Source organism: Ipomoea triloba, chromosome 9 (genome assembly GCF_003576645.1).
Source record: "Ipomoea triloba cultivar NCNSP0323 chromosome 9, ASM357664v1".
NCBI classification, from domain to species: domain Eukaryota; kingdom Viridiplantae; phylum Streptophyta; class Magnoliopsida; order Solanales; family Convolvulaceae; genus Ipomoea; species Ipomoea triloba.
In genome coordinates, this window is record NC_044924.1 from 26,017,273 (window position 1) to 26,040,612 (window position 23,340).

General features: G+C 34.0%; 1 protein-coding gene and 1 pseudogene across 1 annotated transcript; one reads left to right on the forward strand and one right to left on the reverse strand.

Annotated features, from left to right (window-relative positions):
• Positions 1-6,580: 6,580 nt before the first annotated feature.
• Positions 6,581-14,871, reverse strand: LOC116028881 (perakine reductase-like). The gene is made up of 7 exons (XM_031270724.1): positions 14,681-14,871; positions 14,029-14,199; positions 12,566-12,769; positions 12,225-12,397; positions 11,909-12,005; positions 11,676-11,829; positions 6,581-7,069 (listed from the first exon to the last, which is right to left on the reverse strand). Exons 1-7 carry the CDS (start codon positions 14,732-14,734, stop codon positions 6,891-6,893), a joined length of 1,032 nt encoding a protein of 343 aa, XP_031126584.1. The 5' UTR covers positions 14,735-14,871; the 3' UTR covers positions 6,581-6,890.
• A 294-nt stretch (positions 14,872-15,165) lies between these two features.
• LOC116029830 lies at positions 15,166-19,109 on the forward strand (annotated as a pseudogene).
• Positions 19,110-23,340: the final 4,231 nt, after the last annotated feature.

The window sequence follows — 23,340 nt, forward strand, 5'->3', positions numbered from 1 at the left end:
ATATATATATATATATATATATATATATATATATATATATATATATATATATATATATATATATACATATATCAATTGGAAAGATTAAGCCCAATCAAATCAAATAAATCGCCCAGTGGAAATAATTACCGGTCTCAAGGCTTGAACAAATTTACGGGGTACTACACTAGCGTGGAAAAATTCTAGTGTGGTTCCACGCCAGGCCTCCACACATGGAGTTGGCGTGGACGGGACCATTAAGGGCAAAATCGGGATTTGGCTGATGGAGACTATTTAAGTGAATCCTCAACATTTTTTAGGGGATCCCAATTCTAGTTTAGATATGACTTTCTTTTCTCTCCCTTTTAGGGGAATTTCCCCAAAATCCTTAGTTCTAGATTTATTTAGTTTAGGGAATAGATCTAGCTAGATTGGATGAATTAAAGAGGAAGATGTAATAGAGTTCCTGCAATATATTGGTATCTCTACTCTACTTTTCCTTTCTTTAATTTCATTACAATTTTCATTTGATTTCATTGTTATTATCTTTTGCTTTGATTTTATGATTTAGATGATGACTAGATAGTTTAGTTTAGGGGATTGGATGCCTTAACCTAGCTATTATGATTGATTTGTTGAAATTCATCCATTGATTGTAGAAATGATGAATTTGGGTTCTAAGTCTTGTGTGGTTGATGTTTGTCTTGATTTTCTTCTATTTCTGGCCGGGATAGATAGTAGAGTTAGGGGAAGTGTGGATTGCGCGATAGCGGATCCACATGAGTCCTAATCGACCACATCCCCACCCTTAGTTCGAAAGGATGAGGCCCGGGAGGAGTGGTAGACCAAATGTTCGATAGAATGCCCCATCCGAATAAGCAATTGGGAGTCCGGAGTGTGACGCCACCCGGTGATGGTGCCATGAGCTCCCTTGATTGAGCCCGAGTCACATTATCTAGAATCCCCGTAGTAGATTCAACCGCAAGAACTAGTCATAAGGACTCCGGCTATACTCAAGAACTAGTCATGAGCTCCCTTGATGTGGAAGTGAAGGTGTATTCCGGCTATACTCAAGATGAAAACATTGAAGCGTCTTGTAGTGTTAGTCATAAGGGTTCTCCTTTACAGAGAAAAATGAGCGAAGACAACCCAGTTGATATTGCTGTTCATCATGATCTCACTTTGGTGCAAGGTGAAAATCTGAAAGCACCCCCCATTGAAAGTCATGTTGATCCGGCCGAAGCATCAAGCCGATCAACTGAGGTAATTGTTGATACTGTCTCTACCTTTTCTTCTTTAATGACTGTTATACAGGGCATAGCGAAGACTCAAGACACTTAATTCAAATCTATCAACGAGTCTATCGCTAAAATCAAAAAGCATTTAAAGAGGCAGAAGAAGAAGGCATCTAAATCTCCTGATAATGCAAGAATTACTGCTCTTAAGCAAAAGGTTGACAGAGCTTTCTCTGAGAACTCGGTCTCTCTCGAATCCTTGAAGGAATCATTGGCTGAAATCAAGAAAATTCAACACGAATTGATCACGAAGCATGCGTTCATCAAGGAACAACTTGATCTCTCCTGCACGAAGCTCGAATATGTCACTAGTAACCAGAACCAGATGGGCACTTATCTGTTTGAATACGAATGGACACTGAAGGAGCTTCAAGTGTGCGTCAATCGTCTAAGTGACAAGATTGATTGTTTAATGGAGGCGAATGATGCCAACAAGGGGGGAAAGAGCACCTGGGAGTAGTGGGCAAACCAGAGAAGATTTCTTAGCTCTTAAACCTATCCCATCTCCCTCACCATCACCCACAAAAAGAACACAGGAACAGCCTTCCAGAAGTCAAGCACCGAAAAAGACAAAGAAAGAAACCACCCGAGCACGTGATGGACGACTGCTTGACTATGTCCCATATGAAGAACGGAGTGGAAAATGGTACAAAGACTGCAACATTCCACCCTTCTGGAAAGACAAATTGCCAAAGGACAGAGTCGACTTGCACTTAGTATTGATGCTCTGTGTACAATTTACTTGCACTTGTAATACATTTTACTTGCACGTGTGCACCTATTTTCACTTACAAGTACAAGTAATTTACCTTATTAACATTTATGCATCTGGGTGCACCTAGGTGCATCTAGTTATAACATTACGTGCATCTAGTTATAATGTCAGATGCAACTACATCCTGGACACGTGGCGCGCTGCGATTCGTTCGCAGTTCTCTCATGAGCGGCCCGTACGCACCTGAACGCCATCCTATATATATATATATATATATATATATATATATAAGCGTATTGCATGATAAAATTAATTAAAGCAATATAGATTTGAAATATAAAATAAATTTTTTTGCTACAACAAATAAGATTTGGGTTTAAGTAAGGAGAAAACAATGTATTCTTAGAACAATTCTAGTATATAACCTTCATATTCTTTTAGGATGAAAATTCAAAAAATAATATCTTTAACTTTTTTTTAATGGTTGAAAAAATAAATAAAATTAAGTAAATATTATTATATTTTAATTATTCCTGCAAAAAAAAAAAAAAGAGGTGGAAAAGAATAGAAACTTTTTTAGAAGTTACAATAATAATAATACCACCACCACTATTAACTTAAATATATACCATTTTATAAAACAGAGTTAATGCTAGATGGGGTCCTCAAAGCATAGTGATAGCAACACGTTTAGTCCTAACAATGCTAAAATGACGGCTTTGCCCTTACTTTTTTTTTTTTTAAACAATACTGAGAAAACTTAATTATTAAAAACCAAATGTTGAATACAAGTAGGATAAACTAAAAACCAATAAGGAGGACCAAGTTGAGAATTTGCAGCTCTCGTTAAAATATGGGCAAGCTTATTCGCTATTCTAGCTAGATACGAATCTAAAAGACATCAAATCAAAATGTCATTTGAGGTTAAAACAATCTCAAAGAACACATCCTGCATAAGACAGATTAGGAGAGGCTGAATTTAGCAATGAGCTGAGCAAACCATTTGACAATCAGAAAAAAACAACCACCTTACGTCAACCACAATCCATAGCCCAGGATAAACCTCCCTTAACTGCCATAATCTCCGCCAAGTGAGTGTCCTGAAGACAACGGACAGACGAACTCAGGGCAGCCAAAAAAGTATCATTTCCAGTATGGACCGCAGCCGCAACGTACCCATCATCCTCACCAGGGTAAACCCAAGCATCAACATGAATTCAAATTGAATCCCCCAAAGCAGTGTCCACAACTCCCACATTACCAGGACCTGTAATATTATGCTCACCATGCAGCGAATGGTCATTCCAATTATCAAGCAAAGAATTTGCCAACCTTAAAACTTTGCCCTTGCTTTAAATGGCCTAAACTGACCGGAGGACCACAGTTAGTTAAAATTTGAACATCAAAGGATTATGGGTGATTAACTTGTAAGTTTAGAATAACAGCATGTTTGGTTCAAGTTTAAGGGGCTACCAATAATATTTCATAGAGAATGGAATAGGTAAAAAATATAATATAATAGGAATTATATTCTATTATTTAGTTCGCTGAATGCATAGTCTTTAGAAATGTGATTTCAGTGTTTGATTGGTTTAAGGAATAGAAATGGAATGTGTTTAAAATACATAAATACCCTTATTATATAAAAAATATATTATTATTATTATCATTATTTTATTATTATTATTATTATATGATAGATTAGGATTCTTAGAATTTCATTCATTCACTTCTATATTTTCATATATAATTTATATTTTTTTCATAATAATAATAATAATAATAATTGTTATTATTATTATTATTAATGAATTTATATATATACTTCAATAAATATAATGTATTACATAAATGCATATATTTAATTAATTACATTTTTAATATTTAAATAAATAAATATTATATATATATATATATATATATATATATAAGGATATTTTTGGTATTATTATAGTATAAAAGCTATTTTCAAATACTTGGAAATAGCTAATAGTAGGGGACCAGGGTCCCCTAGGAATGACTATTCTCCCTGCAAAGGGAATAGCTCATTCCCGAAAATGCTATTCCCATGAATAAAAGGATAAAACAAACAATTGAATAGGTCTATTCTCGGGAATGGTATACCATTCTCGACCTATTCCATGAACCAAACACGTTGTAAATGTAATTAACAAAATCACTATATTCGAAAGACCGCAAGTAGCATTATTTCAATACAATTAATATATAAAAACATATCATTATTAAAAATTTCTAAATGAGATCATTTAAATAATAATTATATTCCTTTTTACAAAATTTAATGAACTTACATGTTTATTAAGTTACTATTGCATGTTTACAAAGTCACTATTGCGTGTTCATTAAGTCATTATTACATATTTAATAAATTACTACTGTAAGTTTCTTTAGGATGTCCCCAATCCTACAATTCTCTCACTTGCAAATTGAGGTATAAAAAAGGTATGTTTTTTTACTTGCTAGGGTGTGTTGCAAGCTTGCCATACCTACAAAAGCTGTAAAATGGCAACTTGGGTACTTTTGAAATTTCATTTTTGTTACTTTAATATTTGAAAGTAATTTATATATTGATATAAAAGAATAACTATGAAGAGAAAAATAATACCACATCTGTCTCATTTTATCTGTTCTACATATTATTTATTAGCTAAATCAACTCTTTCTTCTTTGATTATTTTCTTTAGTATTTTTAAATTTGATTTTTTTTTTGTGTGTTTAATAGTACTTTTAGTGTAGTTTCTAAATGAGTTAATACCACAAATGGTCCTCTGACTATTGGACTAGTACTCATTTTAGTCTTCGACTTTCAATTCGACCACAAATGGTCCTCTGACTTTCATTTTTTACCACAAATAGTCCTCCATTAAAAATTCTGTTAAATAGGTGTTAAATCTAGAGATATTATCGTCAAATTGATATATATAATTGTAATAAAATAAAAATGTTTACAATTTTTCACCAACAAACATAATTGAAAAAATTAACAAATATAAATACTCCTAAATAAAAAGACAATACACATTATTCTCGTAATTATGCGTACAAAATGAAAATTTAATATTAGAGCTATCTGTTTTTAGTTTAACCAACAGATTAAAATGGAAGATTTTTTTTTAAACCTTGTTTCCATAATTTTCATGGTTGTTCATACATGGCTGATTAATAGTTTTCACTCTTCATTAATCGATCAAACATTTTGTTTGGGACATAACTGAAGGTCACCACCGTTGAATTAATATAATTAATCAAGTACAAATTGCGAACATTAATCATGGATATTTTTTTTAATTTGTTCATTTATGTGATTTGTCACGTCCATTTTGTTATTATATTTATTAACTTAATGTTTATTAATGTTTTAAATTAATTATGGTGTCATATAATTCTCAAAAAGAAGTAATCATAATAATATTAATCAATTTGACGATATTACCCCTAGATTTAACACCTATTTAATAGAAATCTTAACGGAAGACTATATGTGGTCAAAAATGAAAGTCAGAGGACCATTTGTGGTCAAATTGAAAGTCGAGGACTAAAAGGAGTACTAGCCTAATAGTCAGAGAACCATTTGTGGTATTAAACTTAATATTATAAAAAATTATATTAAATATAACTTCAGTCAAGTCTCGTTAACCGAACCAGACACATAAAATGAGACGGGGGGAGTATTTATTAAAAAAAATATAATAATTTTTTAATGTGATGTCAAATTAGGACCCACTTTTGAAAGTGGGTTGGAATTGTATAAATGTTGAGAAAATAGTAAGAGAATTTAAATTTGATGACATGAAAGTGAAATCATTTTGAAAGTTAAAGAGTATTGCATGAATAAAGATAGGCTAAGTCATTATTTCAAGTGCATCAACTAATTGCTGCATGTCCATCAATTTACTACTATAAGTCCATTAAGTTACAAATACAGTTATACATGTAAATTCATCAAGTCACTAGTACAATGTAGATACATTCAGTCACTACTATAAATTCATTAGGTTACTACTACAAGTTCATTAAATCAATACTATAGGGCTATGGGTTCATCAAACAATTATCAAAATGATATATTAAAAGAATATATTTTGCCGATGGGATTATTGTTTGCCAAGGGCCTTGTGATTCAGTGGCATCAAACCCTTCCCTTTATACGGGAGGTGGTGGGTTTGAGTCTCAATGGAGGCAATACTAACTCTTGTGTTTAAACAGGTTGAGAAAGTAGTTGTGAACAGATACTGCATTGAAATAGAGTTAGTAGTATTAAAAAAAAAAAGAATATATTGATATGAAAATCATTTTACAAAATCAATGAGATATTTTTAATGACCTATTGTTTATATTATTTATTGAAAAAATATACACTTTAATGTTTAAGTGAGGATTAGTCAATAATATAAGTATTACATTTATCCATAATTTAGTATTGCATTTACTAATATAAGTATTACATTTATCTTAACTCGACCCGTCTCACGAATAAAGATCCGCGAGACAGTATCACACAAGTTTTACCTTTATTGAATGTTTTATAAATCAAGTCCATAATGTAAGTAAACCCTAATCCATGATATAGTTTGCCAAACAACTCGAACATGAAATCTTTACCCATACAAGGAGCTCTAATGTTAACTTGATCACACAAATTGTGGAGTCATGAAGAGTTAACCCTTGTTTCACATAAACAAGCATACCAAGTAATGTTTTCTAGTCTGAGATGATTCGGGTTTCACCAAAATGAAAGTTGACAAACATTTGCTAGTTGACAAATGAAATTAGCTCAAGAAAACCTAAAATGCTCTCAAAATCATGGCTTTCCAACTTCCAAGTAACAGGAGATTGATGCATTTCTAGTCCTTTCAATGCTAGACACTTCAAACTTCTTATTACTTCAATGGAGGAGTAATAGCAAACTTGTATGAGCACTTGAGTAGAGCCTCTCCGACTCTCGGGCCTGCCACTTCACTGATAGGCACAGCATCAGAAACCTTTTGCAGATCTTCTTTCGTGAGCTTTACCTTCACAGAGCCGATGTTCTCGTGAAGGTTTTTTATCTTAGTAGTTCCTGCATACACAAATGTAGCTTAGCTTAATAACTGAAGAAAATAAGGCTGTAAATTAGTGTGGCTACAGCATAATAATGCAACTACTTTCATGGGCATGCAATTTATCATCTTTAGTATAAAACAAAACTACTAGTTTAATAATGCCCTGAGCTGACATATCTTGGATTTCTGGGGAAGAGAGAACAAGTTTCAAGAATGTGTTTGACTAAAGCAACTAGAGAAATATAGATGAGCTAGAAGGAGATCATCACTTATTTATTTATTTTGTTTTTTCATGCGCAGACTAATTTTCTTTTTTTTTTTTTTGGATGACGAGGGAAACCTCACGACCCTATCGGGAGGGTATAAATAGACCCCACCTAGTGACCCTAGCCGACAAAGGACCACAATGAAGTAAACCAGCCTAAGTTACCCATAGCTGTCAAGCTCAAAGCAAGAGGGCAAGGATTTAAACTCGTGACCTATCTTTTGTTTTGCAGCAAAGTTGATGCATAAATATGTATGCATGTATATGCGGTATGTATTAGTGATAAGGAGTTAATTAGTGCAATTGTAGCTGATAAAATGTTAGAGAGATGACCATAGCTGACCGGCTCAAGCAAAGTAGGCCAATAGGCCATTCCCACTAGAACTCGAACTTGTAATCTTATGGTTACCAAGTCAACAACATGACTAACTTGGCTAGAGTAGTCCCCTTGGATCCCTGTTGTCTACCTACCCCTATTCTGTGCCATTAACATTTTCAGTCCATAACCAGTGCTTACAAAAGGAATTTTAACAATATTACACAGAATTTCAAATTCTTAGATCAGGTTTTGTCTTGGGAGTATTTCTTGGCCCAGAACCAAAGCACCAAATTGTCATTCCACAACACTACAATAGCCCATAATCAAAGCTAGGGTGAACATTAGTCGGTTTTCGGTTAATAACCGAAATAACCGAAATTTTAACCGAACCTTCATAACCGACTGAAAACAGACCGATCACCATTCATAACCGATGTAACCGAAAGCGACGATTTTTGGTCGGTTAAATATAACAAAATTTTTTTAGTAAAATAGCTAAATTTATTTTATTTATTTGGCTAATCTAAAAGACTAAATTATTAAAGGAAAAAAAACAATATCTTAGTATTTATACTCAAATAAAATTAATGTCCTCAAGTACAATAGTAGTTTAGTGAGATATATATTAACTACATTTATACATTATATAGTTAACAAATGCGTGCAATCCAAAAAATGATTAAAATTAATGTGATAGAGTATTGACTTGTTAAATGTAAATGGGATAGGGCTAGATTTTTTTTTCTTTGTTTTTTTTACTGTAGATTAATCTTCGGTTTTTCGGTCGGTTTTCAGTTTTCTCTTGAAAAACCGATAACCGACCGAAAAACCGAAATAACCAAATTTTTATTTTTTATTTTACCTTAATAACCGAAACCGAACCGAAAACCGAAATATTCGGTCTATTCGGTTTTCGGTCGGTCCAGTTTTTTTTTTTGCTCACCCCAGTTAGTAGTAAGCCTTATGCTACCAATTTGAAGAGTAAGAAAACTTATTTTTGGTGGTTTGACACCCACCAATTAGACATTAAAAATGGCTCCTTCGATTGGTTTCGTAGGATTGTTAGAAAGTATAACTAAGTTTAGGAACAACAGAAGAATCAGCACAACTAGCTTCACTGTTGAAAATAGCCTCATAAAGTTAGAAGCATGGCAATAGAACATGTTTGAACAACATATGCTGAAAAATATAAAACTTAAAACTGCACTCCATAGGGTATACACTGGGTAAACCCACTCTTGTAACCCTAGCCAGTAAAAACTACAATGAGGTAAACCAGCCTAGGTTGCCCATAGCTGACTGGCTCAAACAAACTAGGCAAATAGACCGCTCCCACCAGAAGTCGAACTTGTAGCCTTGTGGTTACCAAGTCATTAGCCTAACTAACGTAGCCCCCTTGATCCCTGTTGTCTACCTACCCCCATTTTGTGCCATTAACAATTTCAGTCCATAACCCGTGCTTAAAAAAGGAATTTTAACAACAGTACAATACTACACAAAATTTCAAATTCTTAGATGAGGTTTTGTCTTGGGAGTATTTCTTGGCCAAGAATCAAAGCACCAGATTGTCATTCCACAACACTACAATAGCCCATAATCAAAGCTAGGGGTGAACATCGGTTTATTTCGGTCGGTTTTCGGTTAATAACCGAAATTTTAACCGAACCTTCATAACCGACCGAAAACCGACATACCAACATTCATAACCGACATAACCAAAACCGATGGTTTTCGGTCAGTTAAATAAAACCAAATTTTTTAGTAAAATAGCTACATTTATTCTATTTATTTGGCTAATGCTAAAAGACTAAATTATTAAAGGAAAAAAACAATATCTTAGTATTTATAATCAATTAAAATTAATGTCCTCAAGTACAACATTAGTTTAGTGAGATTTAAATTAACTATATTTATACATTATATGGTTAACAAATGCCGTGCAATCATAATTAAAATTAATGTGATAGAGTATGGACTTGTAAAATGTAACTGGGATGGGGTTAGGTTTTTTTGTTTTCCTGTAGATTAATCTTCGGTTTTACAGTCGGTTTTCGATTTTATCTTGAAAAATCGATAACCGACCGAAAAACAAAAATAACTGAAACCGAAATATTCAGTCGGTTAAGTTTTCGGGCATCCAGATTTTTTGCTCACCCCCACTAGTCACCCTTATGCTACCAATTTGAAGAGTAAGAAAACTTATTTTAACAATTCCAGTCCATAACCAGTGCTTATAAAAGGAATTTGAACAATAGTACAATACTACACAAAATTTCAAATTCTTAGATGAGGTTTTGTCTTGGGAGTATTTCTTGGCCCAGAATCAAAGCACCAGATTGTCATTCCACAACACTACAATAGCCCATAATCAAAGCTAGGGGTGAACATCGGTCGGTTTTCGGTTAATAACCGAAATAACCAAAATTCTAACCGAACCTTCATAACCGACCGACCAACATTCATAACCGACATAACCGAAACCGATGGTTTTCGGTCAGTTAAATAAAACGGAATTTTTTTAGTAAAATAGCTAAATTTATTCTATTTATTTGGCTAATGCTAAAAGACTAAATTATTAAAGGAAAAAAACAATATCTTAGTATTTATAATCAATTAAAATTAATGTCCTCAAGTACAACATTAGTTTAGTGAGATTTAAATTAACTATATTTATACATTATATGGTTAACAAATGCCGTGCAATCATAATTAAAATTAATGTGATAGAGTATGGACTTGTAAAATGTAACTGGGATGGGGTTAGGTTTTTTTGTTTTCCTGTAGATTAATCTTCGGTTTTACAGTCGGTTTTCGATTTTATCTTGAAAAATCGATAACCGACCGAAAAACAAAAATAACTGAAACCGAAATATTCAGTCGGTTAAGTTTTCGGGCATCCAGATTTTTTGCTCACCCCCACTAGTCACCCTTATGCTACCAATTTGAAGAGTAAGAAAACTTATTTTAACAATTCCAGTCCATAACCAGTGCTTATAAAAGGAATTTGAACAATAGTACAATACTACACAAAATTTCAAATTCTTAGATGAGGTTTTGTCTTGGGAGTATTTCTTGGCCCAGAATCAAAGCACCAGATTGTCATTCCACAACACTACAATAGCCCATAATCAAAGCTAGGGGTGAACATCGGTCGGTTTTCGGTTAATAACCGAAATAACCAAAATTCTAACCGAACCTTCATAACCGACCGACCAACATTCATAACCGACATAACCGAAACCGATGGTTTTCGGTCAGTTAAATAAAACGGAATTTTTTTAGTAAAATAGCTAAATTTATTCTATTTATTTGGCTAATGCTAAAAGACTAAATTATTAAAGGAAAAAAACAATATCTTAGTATTTATAATCAATTAAAATTAATGTCCTCACAATATCTTAGTATTTATAATCAATTAAAATTAATGTCCTCAAGTACTCTTAGTATTTATAATCAATTAAAATTAATGTCCTCAAGTACGATAGTAGTTTAGTGAGATATAAATTAACTATATTTATATATTATATGGTTAACAAATGCCGTGCAATCATAATTAAAATTAATGTGATAGAGTATGAACTTGTAAAATGTAAATTGAATGAGGTTAGATTTTTTTTTCCTGTAGATTAATCTTTGGTTTTCGGTTTTCTCTTGAAAAACCGATAACCGACCGAAAAACCGAAATAACCGAATTTTTAACCTTAATAACCGAAACAAACCCGAAAACCGAAATATTCGGTCGGTTCAATTTTGGGTAGTTGGTTTTTCGGTCGGCCCGGTTTTTTTGCTCACCCCTAATCAAAGCAAAGACTATCAATTACTACAGTACTATAAGAATATTTTCAGTTGCAGTCAAGTGCAAGTTCATGGTAGCAGTTCGAATACGAGTATAACTAATTACCAGTATCATTGTATGAACTTGTTGCAAAAATTTTAAGTTGCAAAGAATTGCTTTAGCCCCTTAGTTTATCATATTAAGAAGTTTTAATGCTTTTCTGGAAAAAACATGTGCAGGTGTAAATGAAATAAAGTGACTTACCAGGAATGGGTACAAAGTCATCCCCCTGTTGAAGAATCCACGCAAGAGCAAGTTGAGCAGGTGAGCATCCTTGTTTCTTAGATAGTTCTTCCAAACGAAAATAGATGGTCTTGTTCTTCTCAAAGTTTTCACCTGTAAACCTGGGATGTTTTACCTGGTAGTGCCAAATTCATATAATTAATTGAATTCTTCTGAGAGTTTTGAGAGACTAAAATGTAAGTTGACCTTCATACCAAGGAGCTGTTAGCAGGCAAGCTCTCAGCAACTGCCTTTCCACCGAAAAGCCCACGACCAACAGGGCCGTATGGAACAATCCCAATTCCTAGTTCCCTGTAAATATGGGAAAAGACTATCCAAGCTTAAAAACTATATAGCATATTATTGTTCTATTTACATTCTTGCTTTGTTGTTTAAGAACGAGAACAGGAAAGTTGCGATGCCTATCGCGAGGAACTGATTTTATAATTAAATACCAGAAGGCTCAATACCGATTGCATAAGAAGAATAAACTTTCAAAGAAATTTATAACATATCAAGATATAAAGAAACCTGCAAAGCTGTACAATTTCCTCTTCAATGTCTCGTGTCCACAGGGAATACTCGAGTTGCACAGCAGTTATTGGATGAACCGCATGTGCCCTCCTTATTGTGTCTGGGTGAGCTTCTGATAAGCCAACATATTTTATTTTTCCTTCTTCAACTAATTTCTTCATTTCTCCCATCTGAACAGCCACCAAAATAAAAAATAAAAAAGGAAACTCATTAGCAAACAGAAACTAAAGAGTTCTCAAAGAGAACTCAATATACTATAAATTAAGAGCTATGAGGGTTATGAATGTATGAAGGGATTGAAGGCGCAAAATAAAACGAGAAAAAAGTAAAGCACTTACAGTTTCCTCAATAGGTATTGTTGTATCAATACGATGTATGTAGTACAGATCAATATAGTCAACCTGAAGGCGGTGCAAGCTAGCTTCACAGCAGGAGCGAACATATTCAGGAGTACCTCTCACTACAACCTGAGTGGGTTCAAATCTGTACATCCCAAACTTTGTGGCTAGCTGTACTTTTTCTCTAGGCAAATGCTTTAATGCCTGCAACGGTTATATACCATAACAAACGCAAACACCTTGTTAAGAGTCCCACATTGATAAAATAAGAGAGAACATATGGGTTTATAACACCATGAGTTAGACTAGTTAATTCGTTGGATTCAATTTTATAGTGTGGTTTGACTCATGTACATTATAGCCCATTTATGCTGTGGTGTTTGTAATATACACAAAACACATAGGGGACAACCAAAATTTTCACCTTTTTAAATTTTATTTCAGTAACAAGAACAACATATGTTATGCAAGAAACCTAAATCAAGATTGTCTAGGAAGATTAGTTTTTGAAAATGGAAAAACCTGCTAGTGAAAAGACCATTATCTAAAGCGATCAATGTTGGAACTTCCAGCCAACTGTCATCTTTAGAACTCTTTTTTGTATTGACTGAAAATTAATACTGTTTTGATAGACAAAACTTTCCCCAGATTTTATGGGCGGTTTAAGCTATTATTAAGAGTTGCTTATTCCTTATTTTGCAAGTTGCCAATACTGTCCATCCATCCCCTTTCTGGACTTTCCCCAGCCTACACTGTTCATTACTCATTCAATAGGTTGGATTTATCATGCAAAACTCACTCGTAAAGGAATGTATATTTGAGTTAAATGGTGAATGGTCTAACAATCAATGAGTAAGCATTTTGCCCAATATCCAATCTAGCTAACCTAACCTTTCCACACTCATTATTGCTCATTAACAGCATAACTTTCCAGGAAAAAATTTCCTTTCCGGTAACTGTGACACTTTCACAATATAGAATAACAAAGTAATCCAGTCTGTAGTTATATTGAGCCATCACATTTTCATCTTTTGCATGCAATGAAAATTATTTTGAAAGTTTACCTGAATACCACATAATAAGAGTTAATACCTAATTTGGTCCCTCAACTATTAGGATTTCACCACTTTGATCATCGACTTCCAAATTTGCTCAATTCCATCCCCAACTGTGCAATTGTTAACCAAAATGGTTTTGGTTTGGACCAAAGACTATTTTAGGTAAAAATTGCCTAGTTGGTGATGAAATTGAGCAAGTTTGGAAGTCGCGGACTAAAGTGGCGAAATCCTAATAGTCGAGGGACCAAATCGAGTATTAACTCCACATAATAATTGGACAAAACCGGCAAAAGTATATATTACTGATAAAGCAGTCCAATATATTACCAAAATGCTGACAAATGCACATATCATTTAATCACATTAGCATCCAGAGAAATCATTTCTCAACCAAAATTTTTTTACCTTTCCCACCAAATACTCGTTAGAATGATTAGCCCCATAAACATCAGCAGTATCAAGAAATGTGATTCCTGCATTGAAAGCCTCTTTGATAATTGCTATCCCTTCCTCCTCTGTCACTGGATTATTGTACATCCCAGTTAACCCCATACATCCATACCCCAATCTAGAAACCTGCACAAGATAAACACTCTTAGTGTTGAGTTCGTCTCATATAAGGAATAGGAGTGCAGCAGATTAGGTAGGCACATTGTATAAGATAAGAATAGATGTGTATAAATACATTGGTTGGTTGTATGCTAAGTGTTGAATTACCATCACAATTAATAAAAGAATAGTTTCACATAGGCACATTAACGAACCTGCATTTTACCTTATGCCATTATTATTGTTTTTTGTTCTTGTTAATCTCAACACTTACAAATTGCAAATTAATCATAAAAGCAAAATAACAAGTTGACAACGGAGAAATGCAAATTACACCACAAGCTCCGGCTTGTGGTGAGCCCGGGTGAATGTGAATTACATTTACACTGAGAGTTAATACAATCTTAACCGAATAGGAAAATCTGATAGAAGAAAACGAAAAATTCAAAGGTAAATAAAAAAATAAATAAAAATAACGCGGGGAGCATAAGATTTGAGATTACAATACCTCTAGCCCTTGGCTTCCCAGTTTGACTGTTGTCATCTCTGCCGCGTTCGCCATTTGCGCTGTCGTGTCTCTTCTTCTGGAAGGAATCGCTGCAATGCACCGCTGGTTTCATCCGTATATGTAGTTTGGTGTTTGGTTTGCATCTTTCAGTTTCATGCTTACCTACCCCGAGCACCAACACGAGTAGGTAAGCTGTGGAGTAGTGTGGCCTGTGGGTGGACTAATTTCTCGACACAGGTCAAATAGTAGTGCTCAACTTTTAAATTCACCACCATTAGTCCTCTTACTTTTGGTTTCACTCCATCAATAGTCCTTCCGTTAGATTTGGCTGTTTGACTCTGTTTTCTCGGGGGGTAAATTTGTCCTTTTCATAATTATTGAAATTAATACTTTGTTTTTCAGACTTCTTCCTCATCACCCTGTGCCACAATATCATCGCAAAAGACGCAAATAATCAATCTTTTTTTTTTTTCTCAAACACTCAAATGTATTCAAAAATTTTCCAGCAGCTCCCAAGGCAAAGAAAAATTTCCGCCGAGAGGAAGCTGGCCTCCGACAAGCCGACAGAGGAGGGGAATAAGACCAGTGTCACCGAGAAGGCTCCCGCGGAGAAGAAGCCAAAGGCCGGAAGAAGCGTCCGAAGAAAGGTGGCGCCGCTACCAGAGACAAAAAGAAGAAGAGGCTGAAGAAGAGCTCCGAGACCTACAAGATCTGATCTACATCCTCAAGGTTCTGAAGCAGGTCCATCCCGACATTGGAATCTCCAGTAAGGCCATGGGCATTATGAACAGCTTCATCAACGCAATCTTTAGGAACTGGCGCAAGAGGCTTCCAGGCTCGCCGGTTACAGCAAGAAGCCCACAATCACGTCCCGTGAGATTCAGACCACCGTGCGCCTCGTCCTCTCCGGTGAATTAGCGAAACATGCCGTGTCTGAAGGCACAAAGGTCGTGACTAAGTTTACAAGATATTGAATTTAATGCTTTCCAATCTAGAATTGTCTCTTCTTCTTATGTTGTGTTTTGAAAAATGGAACTGCCCAATAGGTACTGTGTTATTAAATCAATGAAAGAAGTTGTTGTTCTTATATACAGAGTAATAGAATATTAGGCCGGGGAAAGTAAAAGAAGATAAATATTGTATGCGTTAATCGCAATGGGTTATCGGGTCATAGAGTTTTGTGATGGGGAGGGCAGTTACAGATTCCTTTTCTTTGGTTCCTCGCTCCCTCTTCCATCTCATTCTTCCTACCAAGCTTCACAGAAAAAAAAAATGGTTGATTATTTGCGATGATATTGTGGCACCGCCGGGGTGATGAGGAGGAAGTCCGAAAAAGGAAGTATTAATTTTAATAATTATGAAAGGACAAATTTTACCCCTGAAAAACGGAGTCAAACAGCCAAATCTAACGGAAGGACTATAGATGGAGTGAAATCAAAAGTAAGAGGACTAATGGTGGTGAATTTAAAAGTTGAGAACTAAAAGTGGCACTGCCATAATAGTCGGAGGACTTCCGCTGATATTTACTCGGTCAAATAAGCATCTTGCACTTTTAAGAAATACTCCCTCCGTCCCGAATTGGATGTTCTTATTTGCTTTTTGCAGACTTTTTAACAAATTAAAGTAAATGTGATTAGGGGTGAGCAAAAAAAACCGGACCGACCGAAAACCGAACCGACCGAATATTTCGGTTTTCGGTTCGGTTTCGGTTATTAAGGTCAAAAAAATTCGGTTATTTCGGTTTTTCGGTCGGTTATCGGTTTTTCAAGAGAAAACCGACCGAAAAACCGAAGATTAATCTAAAGAAAAAAAAAATAATCCTATCCCATTTGCACTTTACAATTCCATAATATTTTCATAATCATATATATATTTTGACATACTGTATAGTGTACATATATATTGATCGGTACCTACTATATCATATATATATCAAACTCTATAGTGTACATATACTTTGATCTGTACCTACTATATAATTAATATATATATATATATATATCACATTGTATAGTGTACTGTGTACATATATATTGATCTATACGTACTGATATATATAGTGTAGATATATATTGATCTGTGCATACTATATAAATAAATATATATATGTATATATATATACACTGACATACTATACATGCATGTTATCATAATCGTATTTATTTATATATGATTATATGATTACACTAATCCTCATCATTCCATAATCTTAACGTACATAGATTTATATAAGCTACAAATTGGATTTCACGGTATTTGTTAACCATATAATGTATAAATATAGTTTATTTATATCTCTCTAAACTACTATTGTACTTGAGGACATTAATTTTAATTGATTATAAATACTAAGATATTATTTTTCCCCTCAATAATGTAGTCTTTTAGCATTAGTCAAATAAATTTAACCATCTTACTAAAAAAATTCGGTTATATTTAACCGACCGAAAACCGTCAGTTTCGGTTATATCGGTTATGAATGTTGATCGGTCGGTTTTCGGTCGGTTATGAAGGTTCGGTTAAAATTTCGGTTATTAATCGAAAACCGACCGAAACCGACCGATGCTCACCCCTATAATGTGATTGTGTTTTTCAATTATGCCCCCAACTTTTTCACTTTTGAAAATAAAAGTAATAAAAAAAAGCAAAAGTCATAAGGTTAAATTGGAAAAAGTAAATGATAGTGATGTTCAATTTTAGAAAGAGGATAACACGGGACAAACTAAAAAGGAAAGTAAGACAGGTAAACTGGGACAGAGGTAGTAGTTTTTTTGGCTAAAGTGTCATCCCACACCATAAATCATAAGCGATTCTTCATGCCACACCCTAATCTTTCATAAGTGATTATTCGATGCACAAACCATTAAATTTTTTCGCCTAGAACTTTTTGCAGGTTGTCTTCAAATTATAGGCAATAACTTGCTGATGTGGAGGTGATTTGTTATTGACTTTTTAAATAAGTAATAAAAATATGAGTTGGCAACCATTTCATCATTTTACTTAATTAAATAAACAAACTCCCAGTCATTTTGCTGGTGGCGGTGGTGGCAAAGTAACTCTAGTTTCGGCGCCAACAGCGGAAATTAGTGCTTTTGTAATTGCCAATTGGCTATCCTAGACAGAGCGAACCTAGCTATGGCCGATTTGAACTCTAAACCTCCTGATGAGGATAAATGATGATGATATGGCAAGAGAATTAATTTGATGTTGCAAATTAAGGATTATTCTTAATCAATTGTTTAACTTGGTATTTGGAGACCTTAAACACTTCCAAATAAACACATACATGCCCAATGAATTTACCAAGCTAATTTTAATACATTGGGATGACTTGTTGGCAATTAACCAAGTGAAAAATCAGTTGAAGAATGGTCCATTTTCGTGGTTGCCATGGGAGGAGAAAAGACAAGTGCCATTAAAGCAACACAAGACAAAACTAGGTGAAGAAAATAGCTTGTCTTCAAATTCAAAGATACTTTAATTTGGCATTCCCATGCATCTCTTGTCCTCTTCTAGCAACTTTGGACTCATCCTCAATGTGTGATAATTAGCTAGGTTGTGTTTATTTTCTGATTTGTTAGCTTATCTCCTTATGTATTAGCTTATATATAGGCCAACATACTATGTAATAGGAGAGACTTGGAAGATGAATGAAAACCAGCCCCTTCACTAGCCAATTCCATCTCAAACACCTCAAAACCTTGTTCTTATTGCTGCTGCGTTGTGAGGAAAAGATCGGGCACCCGCTGGACTCCTTGGAGAATCGATTCAAAAAATCACCCTCCAAAGATCCACATCATCTCCAGATTTGGCTGCTGAAATTACACGGCAGATTCTCGCTGAATAATGGGACCATGGGTTTCGTGTTCCGCCGGCGACTTGTTGACATACAGAGGCGAATAATCAACTCTAGCGACCTCCAGCAAAACATTGAGTATGAAACAATTCTCAGGCCAGTATTGTTCCAACTGTAGGAAGTTTGGGCATAATCTGATTGAGTGTCGAATTGAAGGGGAAGGAATCGAAGGAGGTCGGTGAAGGCACTGGAGGTTTAAATTGAGAGAATAAAGAAGGATCATGCATTGAAGATCAAACAGAAGGATAATTTCATTCAGGAGCTTTAATTTCACGGAAGAGTAGGCATTATTATTGAATACACATTGTTTCTACAGTAGGTAGTCTGCAAAGAAGAAAACCATTTTTCTTCATTCGGCAGTGCAAATGAGAAAACCATCTATTTTTCTCTCTTCATCTTTGGCGCAATTTTGCCTTGATTTTGCCGAAGTGGTCTTAGTTCACCGCCCAATCGCAATCCGAAAGGAGGCCGTCTGAGATGGTGGATATGCTTTCTCATAAATGTGGAAGATTAGAAAACATATCAAGATTTATTATGGGGGTTGACTTAAAAAAGAAGGTCCACATCAGCTAATAACCCGTGCCACGTCATCATAATAACCTCGAAACCTTCAAAAAGTTCTAGACGAAAAAAATTTAATGGTTTGTGCATCAAATAATCACTTATGAAAGGTTAAGGTGCGATATGAACAATCGCTTATGATTCATGGTGCGCATTGGCGGAGCCACAATGGGGGCAGTAATGTATATATATTAATTATACTAACAATTAAACAAATGTTAAGGTGGCTTAGATGGTAAGTCCATAACATATCATGAAATGGCTAGTGTTCAGACCCCACAAGCTATAGCACTTAGTTTTGCTTTGAAATGTATTTTCTATTTGTCAACGACCTTGTGATCTAGTGGCATCCCTAATCAACAATATTTATGACTCGGTATTTAATTTTTTTTTTTATTTAAAATTTTTTTTTTCCAAAATATCTCCTAAATTTTAATCTTTCGCTAGCTCGCCCCCACTAGAGAAAATTTCTGGCTCCGTCACTAATGGTGTGGGGTGGCACTTTAGCCTTTCTTTTTTTTTTTTTTTTTTTTTTTCAACTATCATGTAGTGTGATGACACCTATTTTACCACCGAATCTCGGGGTTGGTGTATTGATTCGTTGAGCGAAAAAGTATAAAACATATACTATGTATTTCTTTAATACCATGAAAAAAAATAGAAAAGAATAGTTTGAAATCAATCATATTAACTACTTGGAGGATTTGTTGACAATGAAAGTACTCAAATAACCCATTACCCAGCAAATTTAAGTGAGCAACTACCTTTTAATATCTTTGGAATACATAATATTTTAAATTTTCAATTTTTTATTAATTTATTTAATTTTTTTTCTTAAAGTAGGGATTTCGTTATCCACAATAACTCATTCAACAATAATGGTTGAACCAAATGAACCTTAAGCAGAACACCTAAAGGAAAGTCCATAGCTCCTATATCATAATCTCATTGCATGACGTTGTCATCTATGCTACCAACTGTTGGGAATATTTGTTATTAGGTTTTGATGATACCAAAAATGTGTTAGAAATTATTTGTAATTATTAGTCTCCAAAAGAAGAAAATGAAGAAACATCAAGTTCAGTAAACTGCTACAGTGACTTCGAGAGGTGCTACAGTACCATTCGCATGAGGCACTTTTGAACGAAGTTTTGAGGCCGAAGAAGAAGACAATAATCCACGAGAGGTGGATGGGAAAGGAGTTTGGATGTCATAGAAGAAGGATATAACTCACGAGAGGTGGATTGGAAAGCCAAAGTACTCGTGAGAGGTAGATTAAAATGGTTGCAAGACATCAAGTTCGCGCTGCTACAGTACTTCGAGAGATGCTACAGTGACTTCGAGAGATATATCGAGAGTTCGAGAGATCACAAGGGATGAAAACGCGATGCTACAGTGAATTACTACAGTAATCACGAAAAATACTCAGATGAAATTAGTTCAATGAGTATTATTCTAGCAAGAAGACTTTTGGAAGAAGAAGTTGCGAGAGGTATGAAGAAATCCTTCAAGCTAGTTCAAGATTCAACTAAGGAATTAATTATACACTTGGAAGATGTCACATGGGAAAAGGTAATATGGGTGACAATATTTTATTTGAAAGAGTTCAAATAAAATTCAAAGTGGTCAGGAGAAAGCTAAAGATGGAGAATGGGCATGAATATTTTATTCAAGAAAGATGGGCTCAAGATAGTGGAAAGAATATTAAATCAAACATGAAGACAAAGTTTCTTATCAACATACAAGACACCATACGGGAATTATGGGAGTGGAATATTTTATGGAAGACTTCAAGTGGGATTTCAGATCAAGCTAGCACATGGGATACAAATTAAGGTGGAGCTTCAACGGGTAAAGTATGGAGACTTGAACAAGGAAATATTTTATCAACTCCACTAAGCACGTGAAGGAGACAAAAATTAATGTGGGTTGTTTGGCAGATTTGGACTGCTGCCAAACGGTCAAATTAGCAACGGGAATATTTCTTCCCAAATATAAAACCCCAAGGCTTAGAAGAAAAAAAAACCAAGGTTGAATACAAGGATACCAAGAGTGAATACGAGGGGATACCGGGGGGAATACGAGACACTGAATGCACATACAGAAAAGAGAGGAAAAGCTCAGCTTCAAGACATAAAAATCCAGTGTGCATATTCTAAGCTTAAAAGATAAAAGAATCACTTTGATTCTTTTGCTAGTCCAGCACAAACACAACAACACCAACTTTCGAAGGGAAGTTTTGAGTAGGCAGTGAAGCATAGGTGGACGGTACGGCCATTCGCTATCTCAAGGATTGTCAGGCAGTGAAGGATAGGAAGACGGTGCGGCTGTTTTCTATCTCAAGGATTGTCAGGCAGTGAAGGATAGGAAGACGGTGCGGCTGTTTTCTATCTCAAGGATTGTCAAGAAGGGAAGAAGCGGGTTGCTTCTGTCCAGACTTTGTATTGGTGATAATACATAGTGGATTTGCTCCTTGGAGTGAAAGGAGAACAGTGGATGTAGGCTGCGTTGGCCGAACCACTTAAATTCCTCTCTTGCACTTTACTTTACTGTTATTATTATTATTGTGCAACTAACCCCATAACTCTTATTCACACGAACACACAATTTACAAAACGCTACAATCATTATTTTACGCAAGCTTGAGACTTCCGCTGCAAGGAAATTTATTTCCTTAATTCTTTTCAGCTCACCTTGAGTTAGAATCGAAAATTTGATAAAGTCTATTCAACCCCCCCTTCTAGACTTTATAGCTTGCTCATCCGGGACCAACACCAACAATAACCGAATTGCAAATAACACACTACCAACAAAAAGGAAGAGAACAAATAGTAAAGATGAAGACAATGACAATGTTACTCAAAAGAGAATTAAGAACACTTAGAAAAATTCAAATTAAAAGTAGTATTTATTTAGGCTATCATTTTTAGACCAAATATTTAGACTATCGATTTTACAAGGTTGCAAACATTTATTTTAGTAATAATTATAATGAATTTCTATATTGTCTTGGATTCATATACTTTGAGTTAGATATTTAAATAAAAAAATTCAACATTCAATTACCCATATATAAACTTCTCCTATATAATCTTGCATTGATATACTTTCAAATATTTATTTAAATATAAACATTGGGCATTAACTCATTCATTATTATTTAAATTTGTATTATTTTATAATGTATATCTAAAACTAAAAATAAATAACTTCATGCATGTATAAGTCATTTTATATGTTTCTAGTTAATAGTAATTACTAAACACAATTTATCAAAATACCTTTTTACAACTCATTAATACTACACTACATTAGTTAAAGCAATTAACATAATCCACAACTAGCTATTTACTAATTATCGACTAATTACCAAATAGTCATGATATCGGGTGAACTTAGGGTTTGTTTGATTCAAACATTGGTATTGAAATGGTAATGAGAATTAAATAATTAGTAATGGCAATGAGTTTAAGTAGAATGTGTCATTTCGTTTGGTAGTAAATAGGAATTGGAATAAAAAATAAACAAACAAATAAATAAAATAAAAATAAATAAATATATATATATATAAATATATATAATACAGATATGCGCACATAGATATTAAAATTCCATATTTACTGCATGGACAATAACCTTTTTATTTTATTTTTATTTTTTCTCTCATTTTTGATTCCATTGTTTTAAAATAAATGAGTAAAATGGTAATCATGAGTTTTATAATTACTAAAAAAGGATTTGGTTCCAATAATAGAATAACAAAAATAGGCAAACAGACATGATAATGAATATCAAAACCTATTGTAGAGTACAAAAACTTCCAACCAAACACACCCTACCTCTACTAGTTGTCAAACACACATATATAGTGTGTACTTAGTTCAATTCCCTACCTTGAACTAATATACACTCTTGTTGGGTTTTTTCATAAGTATTACATTTTCCCTTATAAGTATTACAGATTCCTTCGTAAGTAAATCTTCAATCCCTAAATATTACATTTTTTTTTTAAAGTATTACATTTTTCTTAATAAGTATTATACTTTTCCTTATAAGTAATAATCAATTTATCATGATTAATATTACACTTTTCCTCATATAAGTATTACGTTTTCTTCATAAGTAATAATCAATTAACTTATCTCAGATTAGTATTATATGTTTTCTCATAAGTAACTCTTCAACTCCTAAATATTACATTTTGATTTAAAAGTATTACATCTTTTATCAAAAGTATCACATT